Source organism: Polistes canadensis, unplaced genomic scaffold (assembly GCF_001313835.1).
Source record: "Polistes canadensis isolate GaletaPanama2010 unplaced genomic scaffold, ASM131383v1 scaffold_50, whole genome shotgun sequence".
In the NCBI taxonomy this organism is placed as follows: Eukaryota; Metazoa; Arthropoda; class Insecta; order Hymenoptera; family Vespidae; genus Polistes; species Polistes canadensis.
Window position 1 is genome coordinate 485,616 of NW_014569597.1, and position 24,645 is coordinate 510,260.

At 30.0% G+C, this 24,645-nt stretch overlaps 1 protein-coding gene across 9 annotated transcripts in view; it reads right to left on the reverse strand.

Moving 5' to 3' along the window:
* Window positions 1-24,645, reverse strand: part of LOC106785430 (metabotropic glutamate receptor 2-like) — a 160,770-nt gene that overhangs the window by 27,488 nt on the left and 108,637 nt on the right. For all 9 annotated transcript variants that reach the window (XM_014745890.1, XM_014745889.1, XM_014745888.1 and 6 more), the window contains one exon: window positions 1,471-1,613. In XM_014745890.1, the coding sequence (XP_014601376.1) occupies window positions 1,471-1,613 (143 nt within the window). The remainder of the gene's footprint in view (window positions 1-1,470; window positions 1,614-24,645) is intronic.

The following is a 24,645-nucleotide window of genomic DNA, read 5'->3' on the forward strand; positions in this document are numbered from 1 at the left end:
TTTTTTTTTTTTTTAATCAATACAAATTTAATCACTTTTTATTTCTTTGCTTTTTTTTCTTTTTTTTTTTATATATATATATTATCTATATCTATATCATTGTTAAAAATTTCTTTCACAGTCGAAATAAAATATGGTAAGAAATTTTGTAATATCAATGGAAAATACGAATTATTATTATAATTTTGGTTAGCGATAGAATAAAAAAAAAGAAAAAAAAATAGTATATAGATTATAGTTTAATTCGAGGGGGATTAATGAAAATCGAAAGTTAAATAAAAACTTGTAGAATTTTCCTCGTGTTATTCATCGTATGCAGCCTGTTCAAACTGACGTGACTTCGTTTGAATATTCTGGGTAAGCCGGATGCCGTAGGTATTTAAATGTGTCGCCAAGTTTATCTGTATACTAGAGCGTAAGCAAAGAGTAACATGATTTTCCAGTACAACAAATCTAGAACGTGGACCTTTAGGATCTTTTTCCTTTTTTTTCTTTTATTTATTTATTTATTTATTTATTTATGAATATGTTCTTTCAAAGATCACAGTTTCTCGTGAAATATTTTTGTTCTTACTTTTTATTCTCTTTATATATGCATATATATATACAGACACGTGTCTACTATAAGTTAATTTTGAATACGCAAAAGATGAGATCCAAAAAAGAAAATAAACCATTTCTTTTGATATAATTTTTAAGAAAAAATATAAAAAATATCTAGATAATTTCTTTTGTTTTTTTTTCCCTTATTTAAAGTCGATTATTTCTTCTGTCAAATGCACGTAGAATATTGCGGAAAAATAGATCAATGAAAATTCCGAATCGAATGGAGAAAAAAATAAATGTATTTCCGTAGAGAGATATACGTATACAGGGTGTGTCGGAAGAGACGCTACAAATTCTTAGAGTGTATTCAATATGTAAAAATAATTTCAAATGAAAAAACAATGAAATTGTAAGCCTCATGGATGGATCGTCATTTATTCCCTTTACGTTAAAGAATTAGAACATTTAATGCATTTACTTTAGGTTACGAGTTTATGATAGGTGCATTAGAAATAATGGGGGACAAATGGTTCAGGAAAATTTGTCTTCTACCCTTTCATTAGGTTCTAGTCGATCTTACATAACAGAATCACTAGGATGACACATTTTTTTCCATGTCAACAGGTTTTTGAAATTTTTTTTTTCTCATTCGTCTCTTAAAAATTATTTTAACGAGTATAATAAAAAAAAGGTACGAATCAATTGGAAGCCTTTCCTATATGAAGCAGAAAATATTTACAAGAGTAAATAGTTATATTTTGGAACCTTTAATAAAAAAAAAAAGAGCAATATTTGAGTTCTTCTCTTTTTTACAATTATTTTCACACACACGTGTATAAAATACAATTCTAGAGTTTGGGAGGCGGTTCTTCCCGATTCATCCTATATATATAACATAGATTACATAGATACATAGATACATACCTGGGGAATTCTGAATAACCGAAGAAGATTGGCCACTTGGATCGATGTTACAGAACTTGCAGCTCCCACGACGCCGCTGATAACTTTACGAACGGTGGTTTTATTGCAATGGTATTCCGCTCCGTCGATATTGCTTATCGATCCTAAAAAAAAGAACAAGCAAAGAAAATACAAAAGAAATGTTATTCATTAATTATCTTATCGTATCATTTTTATGTTGGCTCTATAATTGCGATTTTATTAAAATTATATAATATATAACCAAGTGAACGAAACTCGACGATAAACGAAATTATATTTTACACGTAGATGCGTTTTAGTCTTTCCAATTGTTTCTCGATACGCGGATAGAACACAGCTGCTGAGAAAATAGAAAATATCGTTCATTTCGCATGAGAAACACATGAAACATGTTGCCTTTTAATCGTTAAATTAAATTAGATTCGGTATGCGATACCGGTGGTATTATTTTGGTCTATTCATTGTTGAAACTTGAAATGAAATAATTTAATTCTTCGAAAGAACGAATGAATCCTCGAATGAATTAATTGTTTAATTAATCGTTATCTCCGAGATATTCATTTTAACCAGGAATCTACATTTCCATTTCAAATGTTATTTTAAATAGCTAAGAATATCTTAATCTCTCTCTCTCTCTCTCTCTCTCTCTCTCTCTCTCTCTCTCTTTCTTTCTATTTATCTTTCTTTACTTCCTTTTTTTCTTTTTTCATGGTTATCAATTTATACGTTTTTAACATCTATCTGAAAAATTTATTTGTACGAGTTTGCGGGTAACGTAAAATATTATGTACAAAAATATCACGAACGAAACGTTCGTTTCCTGCCTCGTTCGTCTACTTTATATACATTTAGGTATATATATATCTATATATGTATGTATGTATGTATACCTATTGCGATATCAAGGTAGATTCGCAACAGCGGTAATAGCACCTGTTGAATTGAAGACCAATTCACGTAGAACAATACCAAACTGCCGTTTTTCGGAAATTATTTTTTTTACTCTTTCACTTTATAAACACGAAAACATTTTTGTCCTCCTACGTGAATAACAAACACTAAAAATCTACCGAAATAATAATATATCCGTATTAACGGTTTCAAATATTTCACAAGAAACACATCAACGTTCTACGTTTATTATTTTTCTTCAGGTAATACGAAATATTTATTATAATGTTCGTTTTACTCTTTCGAAAGATAAAATAAATCCGTAGAGAAATTTTAACGAAGGAATATTTTCACAAAGAAAATGGCTAACATGCGTCTCGTTAGGAAAATAAAGATATCATGTGTTTCAACGTGCTAGATAAATTTCACGTAAAAGGAAACAAAAAAAAAATCGTTAAGATATTTTAGTATCGTGATACAACATTTATTCGTAATCATTTATAGTGTTACAGTTATCTCATGGTAGAAGTTAATTATAAATGATAGCAATTAAAATATTCATTTCTATTTGGCAAATAAGTATCAATCAATCCAACAGCGGTGGAATAGTAGTAATGGTCTAATATAAATCAGACATGTGTCTGGATTGCGTCTGTATCGCTAGGATCGTCTAGGATTATGTGAAACGTGCTTAACTGTACTACTAATACAACATGTACTGTGAACCAATATAGGTAGATAGGTATGTGAAAATGTATGTATGTTCATCTATGTGTGCATTCAGAAATGTGTATATGTAGAGGTTTGCATTACCAACTCTCGTTAGCATTGCTCGCTCAATAGTAAACTATCCGTGACAGTATTAAGGATTTAATTAATACCGGTAATAGTAGGAATATGCGTAGTTAGTATTTGTCTCTCTGTGTTCAATTTCATCTATTTCTATAATCAAAGATATGCTTCTCTTTGTCATTCCAATTAGACATTTCGAAACCTCGGAGAAAATAGTTTTTTCCATAATTTTCTTGCGATTCTAAGGATATTTAGAGAAAAAATAGAGACATTATTAAATATCAAAATATCGATTAAAACGATTGAAACAAATTCATATAAAAATATGAAATATTATCTCAAACGTTTACTACATATGGAAATAGTCATGTTTATTTAATAATTTTCAAAAGTATGAAAATAAAAATGAAACTACGAATGAAAAAGAAAAAACAAATTTTTATGTAAAATCAAATGTGTCATATTTGGGAATAAATATTGAAAAGAATAAAAGTTAAAAATAAAAAAAAAAAAGGTGAACATATAGTAAATCGATGATTTAGCTTCACAAACTTGTTGAATTGTTGTCCAAAGGGATTATGGCAACAGGAGGAGCAATCGAAATGGCGAGAAAGAGAGGATAAGTTCATCTGTTTGCATTTCTTTATTATTCGCGTAAGAAAATTGAATAGTCGTGCAGAGAAGATTAAGGTTGTTTGGAAGGAGGAGGAGGAGGGGGGGAGTTGAAATTTCCTAACGTGTATATGCGTGATAACCCTTCAAAGTTCCTCCAGAACTTGTAATTAATTCATCTTAACGAACGTTTGACCTTACTCGTATAATAATTAGGAACGTGTTATTGCGAAACTCGTAATCCTTTGAAAATTGAAAGAAATAAATAAAGAAAAGAAAAAAAATATAGAAATAGAGAAAAAGTGAAAGAGAAATGCTATTGCAGCATTATCCGACACGCATTTCTTCTTATAAAGTAAAAAAAAAAAAATAAAGAAGAAAAACAGAGGTAAATGCTGAGGGAGCGAAAGTGTTAAAGAAAGGAATCAAGAAAGAAAGAATAAAGAAAAAGTTGTGATAAAATATAACAAAAAAATAATAATAATAATATTAATAATAATAATAATAATAATAATAATAATAATAATAATAATAATAATAATAATAATGAAAAACAGGAAAGAAAATAATCGTCGTTGGTGTGCAGTTGAGGTGTTGCAGCACCAATAAAATGCCAGTCGAGTTCTCTCTTTCTACGAGCACGTTCGCAACCTTGTACGTGCCTCTTTTTGTGGAATATTTTCTAAGACAGCTTTACATCATACTTCTCTCCCTTCCTCCCTCTCTCTCTCTCTCTCTCTTTCTCTTTCTCACTCTTATTTTTTTTCTTTTTTTCCTTCTTTATCATACTTTATTTTTTCACATTATAACTCGAGGATACATTATCTGCATTACGAGATATATATTTCACGTAAATATTGGGTTGGGGAATAAAATCGTACCGTTTTTATCGAAGACTTTTATTTAAACAAAAAACAATAATCATATCAATAAGTTAATCAATTATATATTCGCCGTTGCTGTTTACAACTTCTTCCCACCTTCCGACCAATTTGTTAATGCCGTTCCGCCAAAAATCGCTTGGTATGGAGTCAAAGAAGTTGTTCAGCCAGTTTTTAAGGACCTCCATGTTATTGAAGGTAACACCCTTCATATGGTTTGACAGGGAGCGGAAAAGATGGTAATCGGTTGGTGCAAAGTTTTACGTAAACCTTTTTTAAATTATCATCATTTCGAGCTTTTGGAGTGCGGCTATGACGAATAGTGCATCATGGGGCCTTGCGTTGTCGTGAAAGAGTATGGTTTAACCATGTCGATCAGGTCTTTTCAGTCGAATAGCCTCATTCACGTGGTGTAGCTGGTCAATGTAGAGCACTTTGTTGTCCGTTCTCCTTCGAAAGTGATTTGAGACGTTCTTCATCGAATTCAGAAGGCCTTTCGGTGCGGGCCGTGTCATCGACGTTAAAGTCGCTATTTTTGAACTTTGCAAACCATTTCCGTGATGTAGACTCGCCTAGGATACCTTCTCTATACACGTCGCAAAAGTCCCGGGCTGCTTCGGCAGCTTTTTGATTTCGATGAAAAACAAGGAAGAGCATATGTTGAAAATGTTTATTTTTGCCTCCTGGGTATTCCATTTCTAAACCTCAAAACTAATAAAAAATTAAATAACTTAAAAATACAATTAACATTGTTTTTTTTAGAGCAGAAAGAGTTCTATCGAATGAACACTTATCCGTTGCCGAACAACAAACAAATCGTTGTAAAATAAAATAAAATATAAAACGGTACGAACTTATTCTCCAACCCAATACATTCCCCTTCCACACAGTTTTTCTTCTTTTAATATTTTAATTGCTTTCTAATAAACCTTATTGTTTTTCCCTTTTAGTAATAATATTTACTCGAATACGTGTGTTTGCGAAGTTACGAATAAAAGAAGAGACAACTCGCGTTGCATTTTTGACGGGGAAAAAAAGGAGCGTTTTTGAAATGTGTATTGCTGAAATAATGGAAGGAATAAAGGAACTCATTAATTATTTTCATCGAGATTGTATCGAATTTTTGTTAAAAATAATAAGTCGAAGTTAATTAGGTCAAATCGAAAAAGGACGCAAAAACTTAGTTGTTTTATTTTAAATTTATTTATTTATTCTTTTTTTTTTGTTATCATATTTATAATCAATTAAGTATTTTTAAGATCCAATTTGTGTGACTATCAATCAAATTGAATATTTTTTATTCAAAGTGTTAAGGATCGAATTGTTTCGTAGATGGCATTTTTTATTTTGATTTATATTCATTTCATTCTTGAATTTAATACGGATTCATCGTTGCATATCAACCTTCAAATTCGGGTCTCGATTTCATTATTAACGTTAGTACGATGTCGTAGATCGTACGTTGTAGTTAGAAGTTGGACCTTTACTCTATCATGATATTCGTACGAAGCGAATCGTCGTGGAAATCAAATGGATTTGAAGGGAAAGTTTGGAGATTCGATCTAAAGTCAGTGCATTTCATAGATCTATCTTCGATAACGTTATATACAAGATATCAACTGAAAGACCATTGATAAACTTCCAACTATATTCCCGTATTACATTCAGACGTGATTTATAGAAAAGTTGTATGTGTTCCTTTTCTCATCGTTAATTCTCTTATAATATTCTTTTTTTTGTCACCCATTGAAATTTATGGTATAATATATTAATACCATATTAAAACAATATATTAATACTAGATTGCCGGAGTTAATCAATTTGACTCATCTACGATTTTATTGTTATATATTTTAACAAACTTAAATAATTTTTTTTTTTAAACATATGTTAGTTTTTAATAGAATTATAAAATGTGTACAAATACTAATCCCTTCCTCTCTTCACTTCTTAATCCCAAAAATTCTTATATGGTATACTTGCTTTGACTAATGTGAGCCAAATTGACTCATTTTTAAAGTTCGTCTTTTTACACACATCTAATCTATTTCTTATAGATAGAAATGAAATCGAAAATACTTTTGTGGCTCTATTCGATATACAAAATATTTAAAACCGATTGAATTGTCAAGTTCAAATATGCAGAAGAAATAGAAGTAATGGTGTTTGTGTTAAATATAATCAAAAGATCGTCGGAATATATATTTCAAAAAAATAATATATAAATTATTTTAAATAAGGTTTCTATGAAATAAAATGTTGTATTTCTGTTTTAAAGAAAACGTCAATTTTGATGTTTCGATCGAATTAATTAATTTCAGACAAAATAGATATGTACTTAACATCCGGCAATCTTGTTTTAAATCAATAGTTAATATTTCCAGTTTTGATGAATGAAAATAAATATTTATAATATTTAGTCGACGTTGAATTATCATCTAAAAAATTAGCTTCGAATTAAATATAGTTTTATTCAAGTCCGATGAAAAAAGTCAATTTCTCGCTTTTCGTTCGTTTTATTTCACTTTTTCTTTTGTTTAGTTTTTCTTCTCTTTACATAAAATAATATCAAAAGCAATCGATACACACGAAAGCCGAACACGCTGACGAGGGAGATTTTTTTTTGTGTAAAATAATAAAATCTACGATGAAATATGCTCGAGCGTTTACTCTCGTATCGAGTATTTCATTCATTTGTATATTGTATGTACGAATGAATACAACTATAACAGGATGGATTAAAACATTGAAAAGAAACGAAAATGTGCGTGTATAGAAATACATGTTACCTATGTCTATTCGAATGTGATTGTTATCAATCTATAAACTTTTCCCCTATTCTTCTGTTTTTTTCAATTTGACGATTAGGCTTATTCCAACTAAACTTTCCCTTTTGCACTTTTTTTTTCTTTTTTCTTTATTTAATCATTTAGGTTTTTTTCAGATTTATACTTTCTTAAATGGAAAAAAAGGACAAATTTTGTTCGACGACGATGACAACGAAAATATTTTATTTATCTTCTGAATAAATACGCGTTTATTTTTTTCTTCTTTTTTTTTTGTTATATAGAAAACAAATAGTACGAATAACATTTTTGCGGAGACAGAAATACGAGTCCGATAGGGTTTACTCGAATTTATCGATGTCGGCTCGTCCCTAATTTCCGATCCCATTGGACGAAGCTTTTATACCACCCGAAACTTTTGACGCACCCTTTTCGATCCTACGAAAAATGCCTTTTTGTTCTCTCCCGTTCCGTATAAAATGTTCTTTATCGTTTCTTTCCTTTTTCACAGAGAGATTCAGTCAGCTGGGAATTTTACAAAATCTCAGCCCTTGGCGCTTCGATTTAATATTTTTCATTTCGATCGATCGGTATCGTATGCTATGATTTCTTGCCAATAGATATTTTCTTTTTTTATTTGGTGTTATTTCGATAGATAACCAATTGTTTTCATCTATGAAAACTGTCAAATTTATCATTTTCTTTTACTTTTTTTCATTGACATTATTTCGAAAGAAAGTTAACGAAGAGATTAACATTGTAAATACTATTCGAAAAAGTAATGATTTTTTTCTTGCAAAAAAATAGAGACCTGGCGAAATGAATAAATCGATTTGTTTGGTTACTACGTGATAAAATGCACGGCTATTTTTAATTATTTTCTATTTTTTTACTTTTATTTCCTTTTTCATATATGCAGGAATGTAAACGAGAGGTGGAAGGTTAATTATGTTTTATACGAAATTGGATTTTTTTCGTTAATTTAATACTTTAGCGAGAGAACAAAATCGATGAAATATTTTAAATAATAATAATTACAGTAATGTAATTTTGAGGCCGAAAAAATTAGATCAACAGGAAGTTGATTTTTCTTTCTTTCTTTTTCCGTATTAAATGGTTTGGCGTCGAAAAAAGAAACAAGAAAAGTAACTTATGAGGAGGAAGAAATAATTAATTAATTTTTGAAGAAAAAAATTAATAACCTCGAGATATAAATTAATGATTCGAAGAGATACAATAGATAACGACCATTAAGAGTGGTGATGTGCTCGAATGCAAATGATTTAATTGGACCGACAAGACCAGCGAGAAACTTGGAAATCTCTTTGCACAAATACCAGCAAAGGTATGGTGGTAAGTATGGGGACGGGGTCGAGGGAAGGGGGAAGAGAAAGGAAGCAGCAAACTATATTATATATTGTACATAGGTGTATATATAGGTGTATATATAGATGTATATATATATAGGTATATTCTGTAGGTATATACTTTCATGTACTCGCATATATAGTTATTACATATACACGTGCGTCAAGGGAAAAGCAGTAGGACGAGATCGCTTGGGCTTGGAAATTACATTGTGCACATAGCCCAATGCTTTCGTGCTCACGGAACGAAACGAGATGAGATGCTTCAGATTTACATAAAAATACGCGTTACTCAGCAGGATTCATTCAACGATTTTTCGTTTCTTGGATCTTCACTACTACCCTTCCCTCCCTATTCGTGGTATTCCTTTTCATTGAGAAACGAGTTGAGAACAATAAACAAAATATTTATCTCTTCTTTTCTTTTTAATTATTTTTTTGTCCTTTTTCTTTTTCTCTCTTTCCATTTTTGTTTCTTTATTTATTTTATTTTTTTTTTTTTGGTCTTACGCATTTCCCTACGGTATTATTTAAACCCCAATAGGCGTGTTTGACCGTAGTTCGTCGAGCTTAGTTACGAGGCGTGAAAAGTGTTATTCACAGAAGTTCGTCAGAGAAACTGCTTGTTAAAAAGTTTGTCTACTAGGGTAAGAGTTACGTTGACTGCTTAAGCATATATTCGAAGTTTCCCGAGGCAAGGTACTTTTGAATTGTTCTCTCCACAGTTTTCCTTTCCTTTTATATACTTATAACTATCTCTCTGTCAACACACTTCTACTTTGGTAATCCATCCTTCTTCGATTTTAACTAACTTTTTTATTTCCTAATTTTTCTCTCTTATTTTTTCTTGATCTCTCATCTTTCTTAGTGTCTTTGGTAACTTCTCTTGTAACACTTTTCAAAATGATTCCTTATGTGTCTTTGATGATTCCTTTACAATGAGAAAATTAAATTTGATTGACTGATTGCGAGTATTATTTTTTTTATCCATTCGTTCGTTCATCGTTTTATCTTCTTATATATATATATTGTAAGATACATTTGAAGATACATACAGAACAAAATACATTTGTATTTTCATCATTTTATTTTTTAATTGCATACTCTTATATTCGTGAATAATCTTTTATGTTCGACGTATCATTTTTCTCTTTCCTGTTTTCTTTTTTTTCTTTCACGTTTTAATTTAATACGATTTCGTAAAATATTTTTTTTATTTTTGGTAAACCGACTTTGAAACAAAACGTAAAGATTTCGTTAGAAAGCTTGTTAGTGGTTCTTTCGAGTGTGAATAACATGTCACGGTTGCAATTAATTATACGCTTTTAATGTCGTTCCTCTCCTCTCCCTTTCCTTCTCCCTTTCTCTTTCTCTTTCTCTAGTGTCTCTTTCAATGTTGTGTGACACATTCTCTCTAGCTCTTTTTATCTCATCGTAACGAGAAAGTTGCAAAGACGAGGGTTTAATGAGAAAGGAAGGTCTTTTGCCATAGTTCAAACATCACCATGTGGTGGTTCTTCTTCATAGTTCTCAACTCGAGAAGAAGAAACAAAAATATCAAGAGAAAGTGTAACTTTTTTAACAGAAAAATTGAGATGTACCAAAGCTCAGAGTGATGATGATATTTAGAACGAGCAATTAATTTGATTAATTTTCAATTAATTTTCTCTTCGACGCGCGAATCAATATCGAACGAGGAGAAAAATATATTTCGTGGCTTTTTATTCGAAAACAAATTTTGTCTTTCTTTTTTTCTCTATATTAAAATCTAATAATAATTGACAAATCGTTAAAAGTTGATCTGTAATAATAATAATAATAAAAAAAAAAAAATGGATAAATAAATTTAAAAGAATAATCTTGTACGCTTTGCACGCACAGATATGCAGAATGTTCTCCATTCAGAATTATCTGTAATCCCGAAGGCCTAGTTTGCAAATGCAGATAGGTAGGAATGCAAATGCATCTGCAAGAGACTGATATCGTTCCCAACTGACGAATACTGACTGAGCTTGAGAAGACGAATCATTGCTTTGTCCTAGAAAATCAAACGCGAAGGGAATACTAGTTCTTTTGTTTCATCGTATTTTCATTCGACTCTACTTTTTTTCCTCTTTTTTCTTTCTATTCATCTTTTTCTTTCCCCTTGCGTCCTTATGCCCTTCCTCCTTTTCTATTTTTTTCTTTTCTCTTTCTCTTTCTTTTTTGTTTCTTAGGTTACGACGATTGCGTGGGATCGTATCACTTGAATGGGCTTAATGGTTCGTTAGGACAACGACAACGACGACGACGACGACGACGAGTGGTTACAGTTGATGATTTTCGTTCACATGGGAATATATTCGATCCTTACAATCTACTAGGGAGTTTAGATTTACTTGTCAAGCAGCACAGGGGATTTAGGAGTCTACCTACCCTTTATTGACCAAACTTTCAACTTTCCTCGTTAGCACTCTCGTAGTTATTTATTTATCTTTTAATATACATTATATCACACGTTGAACTTTATTAGACTAAAGTGCAGCTCCAAAGTAATAACACTATCACTAACGTTACTTTCATTTTTATTTTCATTTTTCTTTTTTATAAGATCAAATAAATCGATATTCGATGGGTTCTAGTCACGTTGAAAACTATTGTTCTCGTTAGATCATTAAAGTCAAGTAATAATGGGCACGGGTTATTACGTGGATGAGTGACTCGTTTGAAGAAAACAAAAACTGTGTTCGCTGTTGACTTCAGAATGCCGATAAAAGACGCGTACCTCTTTGAAATTGTGTGGTGCGAAGAGGGAGAATATAAGGTGTTCGTAAAAAAATGCATTAGAGATGGAATAAGGAAGAGAGATAAAAAAAATGCTATAATAAAAAATAATTGAATATTGTTATATATAACTTATTATATTGATATGATACAAACGAGAGAGAGCATTGTAAAATTTGATTAGTTTTATCAGTATTCGTAACGATTATACTTGTTTCGTTATTGCAAAACAACGTTTGTCAATGTAATAGTTACTTCGTAACGAGACTTTATTAGTTTAGGAAGTTTACGTCAACATGGTATGTTTCTAATCAGTAGTGAATGCTTACCAGAATATTGGATCGTACTAAGATTAGATTTGTTGGTTCTTCATTTAATATGATCAAGAAATGAATAAAAAGAAAACGGATTGTGTGTGTGTGTGTGAGACTAAAGAAAGTAATTAAGATAATAATAAATAAAAATCTCGGAATAGAAAATGTATCTACGTTTATTTGCAATCACGCGAACACGTGAAAGCATTCTTCGTGAAGAAAGAGATAATTTGCATTCTATGTCTTGTTTTCTAGTCTTGACGGATTCACAAAGTACTATCTCTCTGCTGGTTAAAAGATTACATAGCACATTGTAAGGTATAAAAAATTGCAACTAATTTGTTCCATGTTATCATGTTTCATCAGATACTACGTATTCGTAAGATACGTATTTACAGAATCGTAATTTTTGTATACATTTTAAAATTTTTCAAATTTTCATTATTATCATTTAAATGAAAGAATGACAAGATATTTTTATTGAGTATTTTCACGAATATTATCCGTATAACATTAAACAGTTAGGTTCGTATCCAAATACGTAGATTGAAACGTGAATAGGCTTTTTGAAATTTTGAAGCAAATATCATTTTCCTTTGATAGTCCAACCTGAAATTCATGAATTTCGTACGCTTCATTTATAATTTGATTATTAGAGAAATCTAATAGCCTTTGATATGCGATTCATGTTTGTCCGATATCTCATCAAACGATCTTGAATTTAATTAACATAAACAATGACTGCATTCTCATTTATATTTATAATACAAAATATTCTCTATAATATATATATATATATAATTTATAATAATAAATGTATAATTAAGTAAAATTGTTCGTAAATCTATATGAAATAATGATTAGGTAGTAATTTAACTTGTTATATTCGAAATACGATTATATATTCTAATTTCCGTGTGGTAAATATCATAATACACATTATTCTAACGTATTATTTTAAGCATTTCTATCTTACAAGGTGACACACGATACCAAACGAGCGCAGAATAATCGTGTCGAAAGAAAAATAATAATCTTAATATACCGAAAGATAATTAGTAGTACTATTTCAACATTTTATTCGTAGATAACATGAAAATGCACAGGTAACAACAGGTAATCATGTAACGAGAACTAACGTTTGGCTTGTTACAACTTGACGCGAGAGAAAAAAGGGAACCTAATTATGATATACGTTTATGAACTCTCTTTTATATTTAATAATAATAATTATATATAACAAAAAAATAGATGAACGGATAAAATGGTTAACAAATTTTTTTTTAACAGAGATAATTGTTTATTAGTTAATTGTAGTTACTTTTTCTTTTTTTATTTATTTATTTTGTTTTATTACTCCTTTGTTATGGATTTTATTACAAGTTTGAAAAATTTGTTATACAATATTTTCAAAGACTTTTCAGTAAATTACGACGATATTGTTCCGATAAAACCGATCGAAGAAGGTTTTGTGGAAGTGGAAAAGGGAGTGGCAATAAGAAGAGTGTTGGTTAGAAAGAGAGAGAGAGAGAGAGAGAAAGTGAGATAGGCGAGAAGAAGAGTGAGATAGGAGATATTCGCCCGTTCAATTTCGATGTAACGAAGCGAGAATAGAAGTCTGTTTCATCCCCTTCGGATGAGACTTTCTTTGCAACAAGTAATTTCAGTAACGATCGATTGTCATTCTCAAACTACATCGATACTTTTGTGTTTCCGAAGGAATCGTTGGCATCAACGTTTTTTTTTTCTTTTTTTCTTTTTTTTTTCTCTTCTTGTAACCTAAAGAAATTATATAATAATAATTGAGTCAAACGACGTAGAAAATGATCAATCCTGAATGATCCCTTAACGATGAATTAATTTCATTCGAAAATTTCCATTTGTAATAATGATTGCTTCGCATTTATTTGGATATTTTGTTAGATTTTGGTGTATTGTATAGAACTATGGGTTGGTAATTCGAATAATTGTTTAATTTCGCATAAATTGGTCCATTTTGTAATATAAGTAGAAAAATTTGCATGAATTGTGTTAAATTTAAATCCGAAAATTTTACATATCAGAGATAGGATAGATAGACGTAATCTTTTCTTTGCTCCTTAAATCTTCGTGTACATTACCCCATAGCCCATAGATCCCCGTTTATTTTATGGCAGAAAAAGTCAGAAGAAAGAAAGAAAGAAAGAAAGAAAGAAAGGAAGAGAGAACAAATAGATGTTTACGATTCGATGACAAAATGCGAGCATTTTCGTTTTGTAATATATGAGAATTATTGACATTTCAGATTAATGGTATTTCGCGAAAGCTGAAAGGAAAGCAACACTGTCGGTTGATAAATACTCTTATCAGACCGTACCCGTGCTATTCTTGTCTTTTCCTTTTATTTTATCTTTTTTTATTTATTTCTTCTTTATTTTTTTTTTTTGCCGAAGAAACAAGTCACGGTGATTTAGGTAGTTCGGATAACGGTGACATTTATTTATAATGGCTTATAATTTAGAAATACATTTGTTCTCTGTGTATGTGTGTCTGCGCGCGTGCGTACAATTTTCGTTTTTTATCTTTACAGTTAGAAAATTAATGATTATTAATGACTTATTGTTTTTTTTTCCCCTTATAAAAGTTCTGACCATTTTTTTTAGAATTTTGACCATTTAGAATTTTAACCATTTTACTGCTATTAAACTGAAATATTTAACTGTAATTAAACAAACTATTCCGAGGAAATTAAGAAAAATGTGACGAGAAGATATTTTCTATTTGTGTTCGCAACACGGAAGGAATTGAAAATTAATTGGTGAATGAAATAGTTTCTTATATATATATACTTACATATATATATATATACAAGCGTTCCTATAGTAGGATCAGGATTCAAGGATGTAGATAGTAGCACGTTTGTAATTTAATTACATTTCCATTAAGGAAGAGTAAATAGTAAACATCTAGTATACTCGATTGTTTTATAATAGTTTACGTTATATATATATATATATCAATGTTTTCTTGTTTACGTTACATTTACATTAGCATCCTTCTTCATTCAAAAAAAAATCTTGTTCTTTTCCTTTCTTTTTTCTATTATTACATTTTTATCAATACATGAAAGATCCCGACGATTATTACAGATTTTGTATCATTGACGTTTTCACAATCTCATCGAATTTCAAAGTTTTAATACAAAATTTATTATTCGATAAATTTTCTTTCTTTTCAACTTTTTCTATCTTTCATTTAAAAGAGCGATCTAATTAAATGCATCTTTCAATTTCAATAAGTTTATTTTATCAAGTGGTTCGTTTGTGCAATCGTCGAAATGAAAAGATATGAATATGGAACATCAATAGCACACCGAAGACAATTTTGAAACTTTGCGAAAGAGAAATATTAAAATTTGCTGCTAGTCAATAAATATAATATAATATTATATTGATCGAAAGCAACGAATATGCTTTTTTATTTTCTCTCTCTCTCTCTCTCTCTCTCTCTCTCTCTTTCTCTCTTATCGATATTCAAAGGAAGAATTCGTAAATAAAATAGAAAAGAATAATTTCGTCGATTAAACGAGATATCTGAGAAAAAATAAATAATAAAAATAATTGAAAATCATTCCTCGTTAAAGAGCAGCCATACTTTAAACTGACCCCAGCAAAACTTTCAAGTGCGACCCGGCGGTGGCACCAAAATCGACCGATTAATTTTTAACCCCCAACATAATGTTTAAACACATCTCCTATGTTTTACCACAATCTGATGATATATTTGTTTTTTCTTTTTCAGACATCGATATTGACAAACTATAATGATTTGGCATCAATGTACAGGCTGTTTAGGAAAAAAGGTTGAGTACTCCTGACAAAAGGGAGAACCGTAATTATTTATATCTAATTATGTGAAAGAGAGAAAATGTCTCTCTCTTTGTGTTTGTCTATGTGTCTGTGTGTGTGTGTGTGCGCGCGTGTGAGAAACAAATGCATTTTCGAAGGAAATTGGATGAAGATAGAATGTTCGGTCAGAATAAGGTCGGTTTCAATTCCAGTTTAAGCTAAGTACTTTGTACTGACGAGGTATCAGCCTGCTGGAACTAATTCGATGTCGAAAGGTGCGAACGTTAGGGTAAATCAAGAGAACGGGGTTGGAGAGATAACTACAGATAGATAAAGGGAGCGTAAGAGAGAGATAGAGATAGAGATAGAGAAAGAGAGACTGACTAAATACAGTGAGCTTGTTTGTAGTATAGCACGGATCAAAGTCCTTATGGTAAAATGTGGTTTCTCTACATGTTGACAAAGCCATGAGGTATTCATTCGTAACACACGTTTCCGAATCTCTCGAACATTCATAGTATTCGAATACAAGAGCTTGATTCATCGCGAGTGCTGCCAACAAAGGGAGTATCTAGCTTCCCAAGGGAGGAGTGTACTTCCACGTCAAATCGTTGTAATCTCGTTGTATCTGCATACCTTTCATATTATTCAAAAATGTTATATAGTATAATAGTTCTATTATAAGGATTTCTTATTAATGTGTCATCACATCTTTTTTTTTGCATTGCTAATTTTTCGTATAATTAATATCATTTATTGTTAGCATTAATCGATGAGATTTTGTTGTTTAATAATTAGTGTCACTCGTAAGCTTATAATTTAATTGATTCATTTTATTCGTGAAATCGTTAGATCATCATTTTTTGATGTCATCGGTTATTCATTAATTACACGTTGTTTTTAACGATTAAATAATACGTAATTGATTTATTTTATCGATGCAATTTTGAAATCATTATTGGTTTATTTTAATAGACACTCCTTTTAATAATTCTTAATACGCTCATTTCAAATGGTTAAATATAATAATAAATATTTTTGCTAAAAATTGTCTTATCTCATCTTTCCTTTACTTTTATCTAAAATACCAGACTATCTCTCTTTCTCTTTCTTCCTCTCTCTCTCTCTCTCTGTCTCTTCATTTAAATAAAAGCTCTCATTCGAGCATTAAGCAACAGAACTTTAATTTATCATTTTCCTTCATCTTAATTGGTGTTCTAGATAGTTCACATAATTTAGAGATTTCAACGGTAACAAACGTCTCATTGAGATTTTCGTAAGAAGTTATGGAGAACTTGCCATAAATGCGATATACCCACAGATATACATTTATAATTTATTTTTTTATCGTATCAGCAATATTTTACACTTAATATATTATATAAATAAATAATTTTGAAAAAAAGAACGATCCCGAAAAATTTCCCATTTCATTTCTATTTTAATCATTATAATTAATTTATTAAAAAGCACTGGTTATACGATACGCGTATATAACAAAATAAAAAAAAAAAAAGAGAGAAATAAAGAAAAATATAGAAGGCAAGGTAACAAGGAAATAAATAAAAATTGATCAGGACATTTAGAAACTATATTATCGGATTTTAATACGACAAGGGTATCGAGGTAAAAAATTACCTTCCTCAATGTATTTCATATAAACCATTGTTGTTCTATTGCATATATATCTATCTGCATATATGTTGCATATATAATTCGTTACTTTTATTCGATCAAATTGTTAACGCGACAGTTGCACGTCATTCGTGCAGTTTCCTCTTGAAACGGTAAACTAGGTCGATTGTCAGTACACTTGACCGTCTAAAAAGTGCCTCGTTTATTATCTCCACTATGAGAATACCACATTTCTTGTATTTATTTTTCTTCATTTCTTTTTTCTCTCCACAGACTAATAAAGAAATTTACTCTTTCCATTTCTTTCCTATTTTTGTCTTTTTAAACTGCCTTGTTGTTAGCAACGAAAAAACACGTATAAGATGATAACAATAACAATAACCAACAAAGCAACAACAGATATAAAAGAAAAACGATCGGACAAAGGGAATGAAAACTTTTTATTTAACGAAGCAAAGGAAATGTAAGTAACGTCGTATTATATAACTTTAGTTGAACATTATATTGTGTATCATTTACTACGGAATCAAATTTGTTATTAAATAATACGAATAATTATAGATCTTTTATAAATAATTATTAATTAACGTTTATAGTGTTCTCTTTTTAGTTTATTTCATTTTTCTTTTTTTTTTTATATATTCTTTGATATACTTGAAAATAAATTTGAAATAAATAATAAATTTCTGAAATGAAATTTTAGCGCCTCTTCAAAATATTTTCCATATTATTACTATGTAGTAAAAAATTGTACGCTTGCTCATTTCAACGTGCATATGCATACGTATGTCGTTTACTTTGATACATCTTGCCTTTATTTCTTTCGTTTGAGAAGAAAGTAATAGAGATAAGAGTAAAATGAAGAAAAAGATTGAGAGATAGTAAATAAGATATAAATAAGAATAAGAATAAGAAAAGGAAAAAAAGGAAAGCAAAGAAAATAAGAAAAAGAAGTAACAAGAGGAAGTTTTTACCATTGGATATGGATTTGACGATATCTCGTCGTTCTGACCTCTGAAATGTTTTCTGCTTCGTTTGTCCTCGGCAATCGAAACGTAAGGTCGTACGAAACTTTTATACCAGATCGTATTTTCTCTGTTAAAGCGAGAAAAGGTATATGTATTTGTGTCTGTCTGTGATGATTCGTACGTGTGTATGCGTGTGTGTGTGTTTGTGTATTCGTATATTAGGATATGTATACGCGAAAGGGTTTGTACCAGAAACGATAGTCTCTTCTTTTGATCGGTCGTTCCTTTCAGATAACTCGTATACGAACGATCTAGTAGATCGTTCGATTTTAAAAATCGATCTGGATCGTTGGAAGAAGCCTTTTTCAACCAAGGGGATTTATATTTTAGACTACTACTACTGCTATTACTACTATTACTACTCGTCTATATTTCGTATTTCTCTGACATGGGAAAAGAGAATCGTTTGATAATTTCTGTCAAAGCTATTTCGAGTTGATATTCTCACCAAACTGTGTTCGATTCCATGCTATGCCTTTATGCATGTTTTGGGGTATGTACGTATGTATCTATAATATGTACGTGTTACGCGTATACGCATGCATGCATGCATGCGTGCATATACACGTACGCGTGGATCTGTGCTGATATTGTGTTTGAACATATGTGCATCGTTCCAGTGAATTGGTACGAACATACATCAAACTGTCCGCGCATCGAGACGTTGCGGAATAATACAGTACATCGTTAAAGTAATGGTACTAGAATTTATGTCAAACTCAACGTGCTAGAATAATCGATTAATATGGTCGACCACGGATAGGCAAGTTATTTCTTTTTTTTCTCTCTTTTTTTTTCTTTTTTTTTCATTTGATTCATTCTTTTGATATATATATATATATATGGTATATGTGTGTGTGTCGTATATACTTATCTTCGAGATAGATTATTTGAAATAATGAGAAAATAAAACAATTCTTTGCTAAATTAATCAAAAATAGAAAGTTGTCCGGTGAATAATGAAAAAATAATAATGTCAGATGATTTACATTGGTATGTAAATGAGAGAATCATGATCATTGCAATAGGAACATTATTTTATTTTAAAAAGTATTATATGATTATTTGTATTACTTATTTTTCGCGTATACAAATGTGATAATTACTAATTTTCAGATTTATTCGTTTAATCTATTTTATATCCCTTTTATTTTATATTTAATACACAAATTACGATATTTACGGATAATCGATTTGCGCATATTCGAACTTTACACTTAATCGGCTTTTCGTTTGCATTCGCATGTTTCTAACGATTTATGTTATATATCGCTTATGAAATCGATTTTAATGGGAGGAAGAAAATGTTGGGGAAAAATACGAAACGCGAATGAGAAATGTTTATCATTTCATCTAATCGTTGGAAGATATACTATAGACAACGTTTTTTTACTATGTCGAACAGTATTAATTATGCTAACGAGAATATCCCGGATAAATTTTGTATACTTTCTCTCTCTCTCTTTCTTTTTTCGTTCGATAAGTATTCCGTTAAATTATTGAATGTTTCACGAAAGAACGATAACGACCAAGATGAATACATGCATAAATATTTTCAGGCTATATGCGGACGCATTTTTTAACTTTTTTTTTGTTTTGTCATTATGAAATATTTAATCGATATACGAAGGCTTGCATTAATTGTTTCTTCTTGTGAAAATGGGGTTGTAAAAATAGAAGAAAGTGAGAGAGAGAGAGAGAGTGTTTTTTTTTCCCCAAGTACAAGGAAAATTAATATTTGTAATTTTTTTAAAGTAGGTATCCATAGAGTATGACACTTTGAACCTCGTTAATTTTATTTTCCAACGAAAAACGTGTTGATGGATATGCATACATCTTTTTTTCTTTTTTCTTCTTCTTCTTCTTCTTCCTTTTTTATCGACTTTTTATTACAAAGGGGGATCAGGCTCTTGATGAATTATGATGGAACGGATCACGATGTATTACGATAACGTATCATCTTTCTATTATATTCGACTATCTCAGACGCAAGAAATTAAGTCATTTAATTAATTCGATATTATCGATTATTTTTCTTTTGTAAATTTTGTTTTCCTTTCCCTCCTCCTCTAATTGCGTTTTAGTTTTTGCAATAAATAATTGAATTGAAGCTTTCAATTAGTCAGCTTAATTTTCAAGTCACGTACTAATAAGTATATCGATAATTTTATGAAATCATTTAATTTTTTTTTACAAAAAAATTAGTAAACAATTTATTTTGATTAATTTCGACTAATGTTCTTTGTTGAAAATTCGTTAGAAAAATATGGATAGAGAGAGTTGTAAGAATTAATCGTCGTTGTAGATAACGTTGAAATAGTGACGACGATTCTCTAAGATACAAAACTGTCGAGATATAAATTTAAAGCCCGGATATCTTCGATCTAATTGAAAAGTAAGCTATTGCGTGTTTAACAAGTTTCAATTTCAAATGGTTCAATCTTCTTTAGCGATTTTATAGATCGAAGAAGAGTCGAAGATTGTACGTACCTTCGAAAAACTGTTCCGTGGCTATCGATTTTTCTCTTTTACGAAATTATCGGGAAACACCTTATACGTTTTAGTTCCTAACGAAAGTTTTTCTTCGAAAGTTTCTTCTTATTCGCGGGGAAAAAAAACTTTTTCCCAACTAACGATTTCGACAATTTTACGAGAGAAGATCGATCCAATTGGATCAATTTTATTTTACGTCTAATGTTAGAAGAGTAGATATATCTACGTATGTGTAGGATAGAGATAGAAAGAGTATTAAGCGTTTTTTATTCTACGCGAGTACGAGTTTTATTCTTTTAAAAATTCCCTTTTAATACTTTATCGATAAATTCAATAAAAAAGACGATGTAGTTTATTGGATTATTGTTGTTAACGCGTAATACTACGAATAAAATATAAACAAGTTATTTGGTTGTTCGACAATAGTTTAAATCCAAGATAGATTATTTTTACATTAGTTCTTTGTTCAAATTTCATTTGTCTCTTTGTGTTAGAAGTATTTTTAACAAATTTATAAATAAAATATGTTTGACGCGTAATGAGATGTCAGCATGTAATGATATCAAAAATACAGAATTGGTAATTTAAAAGTGCACTTGTGAAGCTTCTTTTTGGAGATAATTTAAAATGTATACCGAGTGTTCATCCTAATACACTAATACATAAATAAAAAAGGTATAAAGATATGCATCTATGTAAAGAAGAGACATACGCACGTAGACCGTAGGACTATAAAATACTAGTAAACTTGAGCCGTTGTTGCAAGATCGTATGACATGAGTGTATATAATGACCTTTCCGTGTAGACATATTTATGTATATATATATATATATTAGAACGCGTGCAAGGGCTTTTAGTGTCAGTAGTAAGGCACGTTTTGTCGAGCAAATTACGTCCTAGCTAAATATCGTTAGACTTGGTTATACCGATTTGCGTTATACGTGATTTCGCTATTAACATCCTTTCTATCTTATCTGTTATTAGATAATATCTTATGTATAGTGGTTGAAAGGGAAAAGACTACAAGTAATATGTATTTCAAATTTGATATAAGTGCATAACTAAAAACATCGTCTAGTTATATTTATCTCAAATTTACAAAATTTCTTACTTATAAACCTGTCCTTTTCAAGCCACTCATATATATGCAAAACAAATTTACCTATATAAGACGGGACTTTTTTAACAAAAGTTGTCCAAAAAAAAAAACAAAAGAAGAAGAGAAAAAAAGAAAGAAGAAAGTAAAGGGTAACATCTCGACCATATTGTAGGATGAGAAAATTGTTACTGGCTAACGAAATTTGTCTAAAAGTTTTTTCACCAAATTACGTTCTTCAGAGTGTAAAAACTTTGTAACGAAAGGGGAACGTGGGGAAGGGGGGGGAAGGGAGACGTTTGTCGTATGTAATTCGTTCATCGAGATACGATTTTCGAACTAAACTTTTCTACCAAAGTTGGAAGGACGTTGATTAATCACCAACCTCGTAGACATTTGGGTTATCATATCTTGAATATTACTGTGAATCGTAATTATATATATATATAGATATAATACATACACATAAAGAGAGAGAGAGAGAGAGAGAGAGAGAAGGAGAGATAATACTAGAGAATGTATATTATCAGCTGCATGTGATAGAATTATGAGCACAACGATATGGCATATGGTAATGGTTTTCTGGCTATATTGGTATCGGAAAATTGTCGATTATGGAATACAGTTCATATAATAATGTCTCGTTGAATTATACTGTCAAGTATCTTAGATTTTTCGGATTGCCAATAGAAAAAGATTATCTACGAAATAGGGGAAAAATTCAGAATGTATAATGTATGAAGGTTACATACATATGTAGGTAAATATATGACGAATATATATACTCGATATATAAGAAAATTTTCTTCCGATAAAAATGAAACTATCTTTCAAAAGCTATGTAATGATCACCAATGGTATACAAGTTGAAACAAAAGTTGCTTTCCCCGAAACGATTTAATGCAAGATGCACGATAACGATTAGACGAATATTGAACAACAATACTTTTGTAATCGCATAATAAGCTAAATTAAAGTGTCAGCTTTTTGTACAACTGTAACTTCGTGTAATTTGAATGAAAAAATTTCTTGCATAAATGAACTTATATATATGATTTTAATCTTTATATCTCAACCTGTATATTTATTTTCTTTTAAATATTAATAAAATATATTTTCCATGATATATAATTTAAGAAATGACGTCAAGGTTAAATTACATGGGAAATGGTGATTACTTGTTATGTATATTATTCACTTAGAATTAATAGTGTTATATTATATATGCATATGATAGGAAAGGTGTATTATATAGTATATTCTATGCATATTGGCGAATCGAGTGAAACCATTCAAATACACATACACACACACAGTTGTAGCTGTTTTCTCCCATGAGATTAACGCGAGTTTCTTCTTGTGTCGATTTTACGATCAAAGTGTCAAGGTCGTGTTAATTAATGAAGTTTTAATTGTTATTTTTTCTTACCGTATTCTTTCACAAATTATTTTGATTTATTTATTTGAATGTGTGTGCTAGTATAGCATTTAAAAAATATCCTGCGTTTTCCATTCATTATCTCTTTTTTATCTTTTCTCTTTATTTTTGACTTTTCTTTATTAATTTTGTAAAAAGTCAAATTTAATTTGGCAAATAATTTAAAAAAAAATAACGAAATTACTTAAGAGAAGATCCAGTTTAAAAAGTTGGCATTTTACTTTTCATTAAAGTTTTCTTTTTCATTTAATAGATATACCACTCGTAACTCATATTCATTTTCAAAACGAACTGCTGTAACGAGTCCATGGTTTATTTCCTGAATTATTTCATAGAATTAATAAACTGTACATTCAATAGGAGTATTTATCTTGAATTTTATCTCTATTATTTTCTTTTTCTTGCAGGGAAATCAAGAGAGACCGACCGAATTAGTGTTTAGTGCTTACTTTTAAGCTAAATTCAATTTAACCTCATTTCTGCACGCAGGAAAAGAGTAAATATTTTTTTCTTTTTTTTTAGATACTTTTTTTATTTTATCCAACAACCACGAAAATGATATTAAACTTATTGTTAGCTATATTTTGTTTTCTTCGATATTTGTAAGCTGAAATTTCGTCGATGTAACAAATCGAATCCTCGGAAGAAAGAACGTGATTTATTTTCGAATCCATATAATTTTCTGAATACGTGATATGCCAACTAAATATATTTACATGTTGTTACTCGTTGTTCTTACAATTCTTATTTTCCTCTCTTCGGATTCTTTCCGAAGGATGACAAAAATTAGGAAAAATAGGTCATTTCACGATGTTAAGAGAGGATAATTATGCTAAACAATATCTTTCATCTATCCTAGATGAAAATAACTCCGAGGGGAATTTAAATTTACATTTTTTAACACTTTTTATTTTACGTTATCTCTCTCTCTCCCGATATACTTCCTATAAACAGGGAACAATGATGTGGCGTTAATAGGAACGGACCATTAGAGTTATTATAAAAGGAATTATTATTATGCAAAATTAATTACGTTAGATTCAATCTATGTATTTATATGGATAATTCGAGAATGCGGGAATGATAATATCGATGCAATGAAATTATTTTGTATAACAAATCAATGTCAACGTTAATGTCAGAATTAGTGTTGCATAGTGTTGTGCTTGTTCCTTTTAAACATGACTAACAAGAGACAAAAGAGGAAAATGGAATGGCATGAGAGAATAA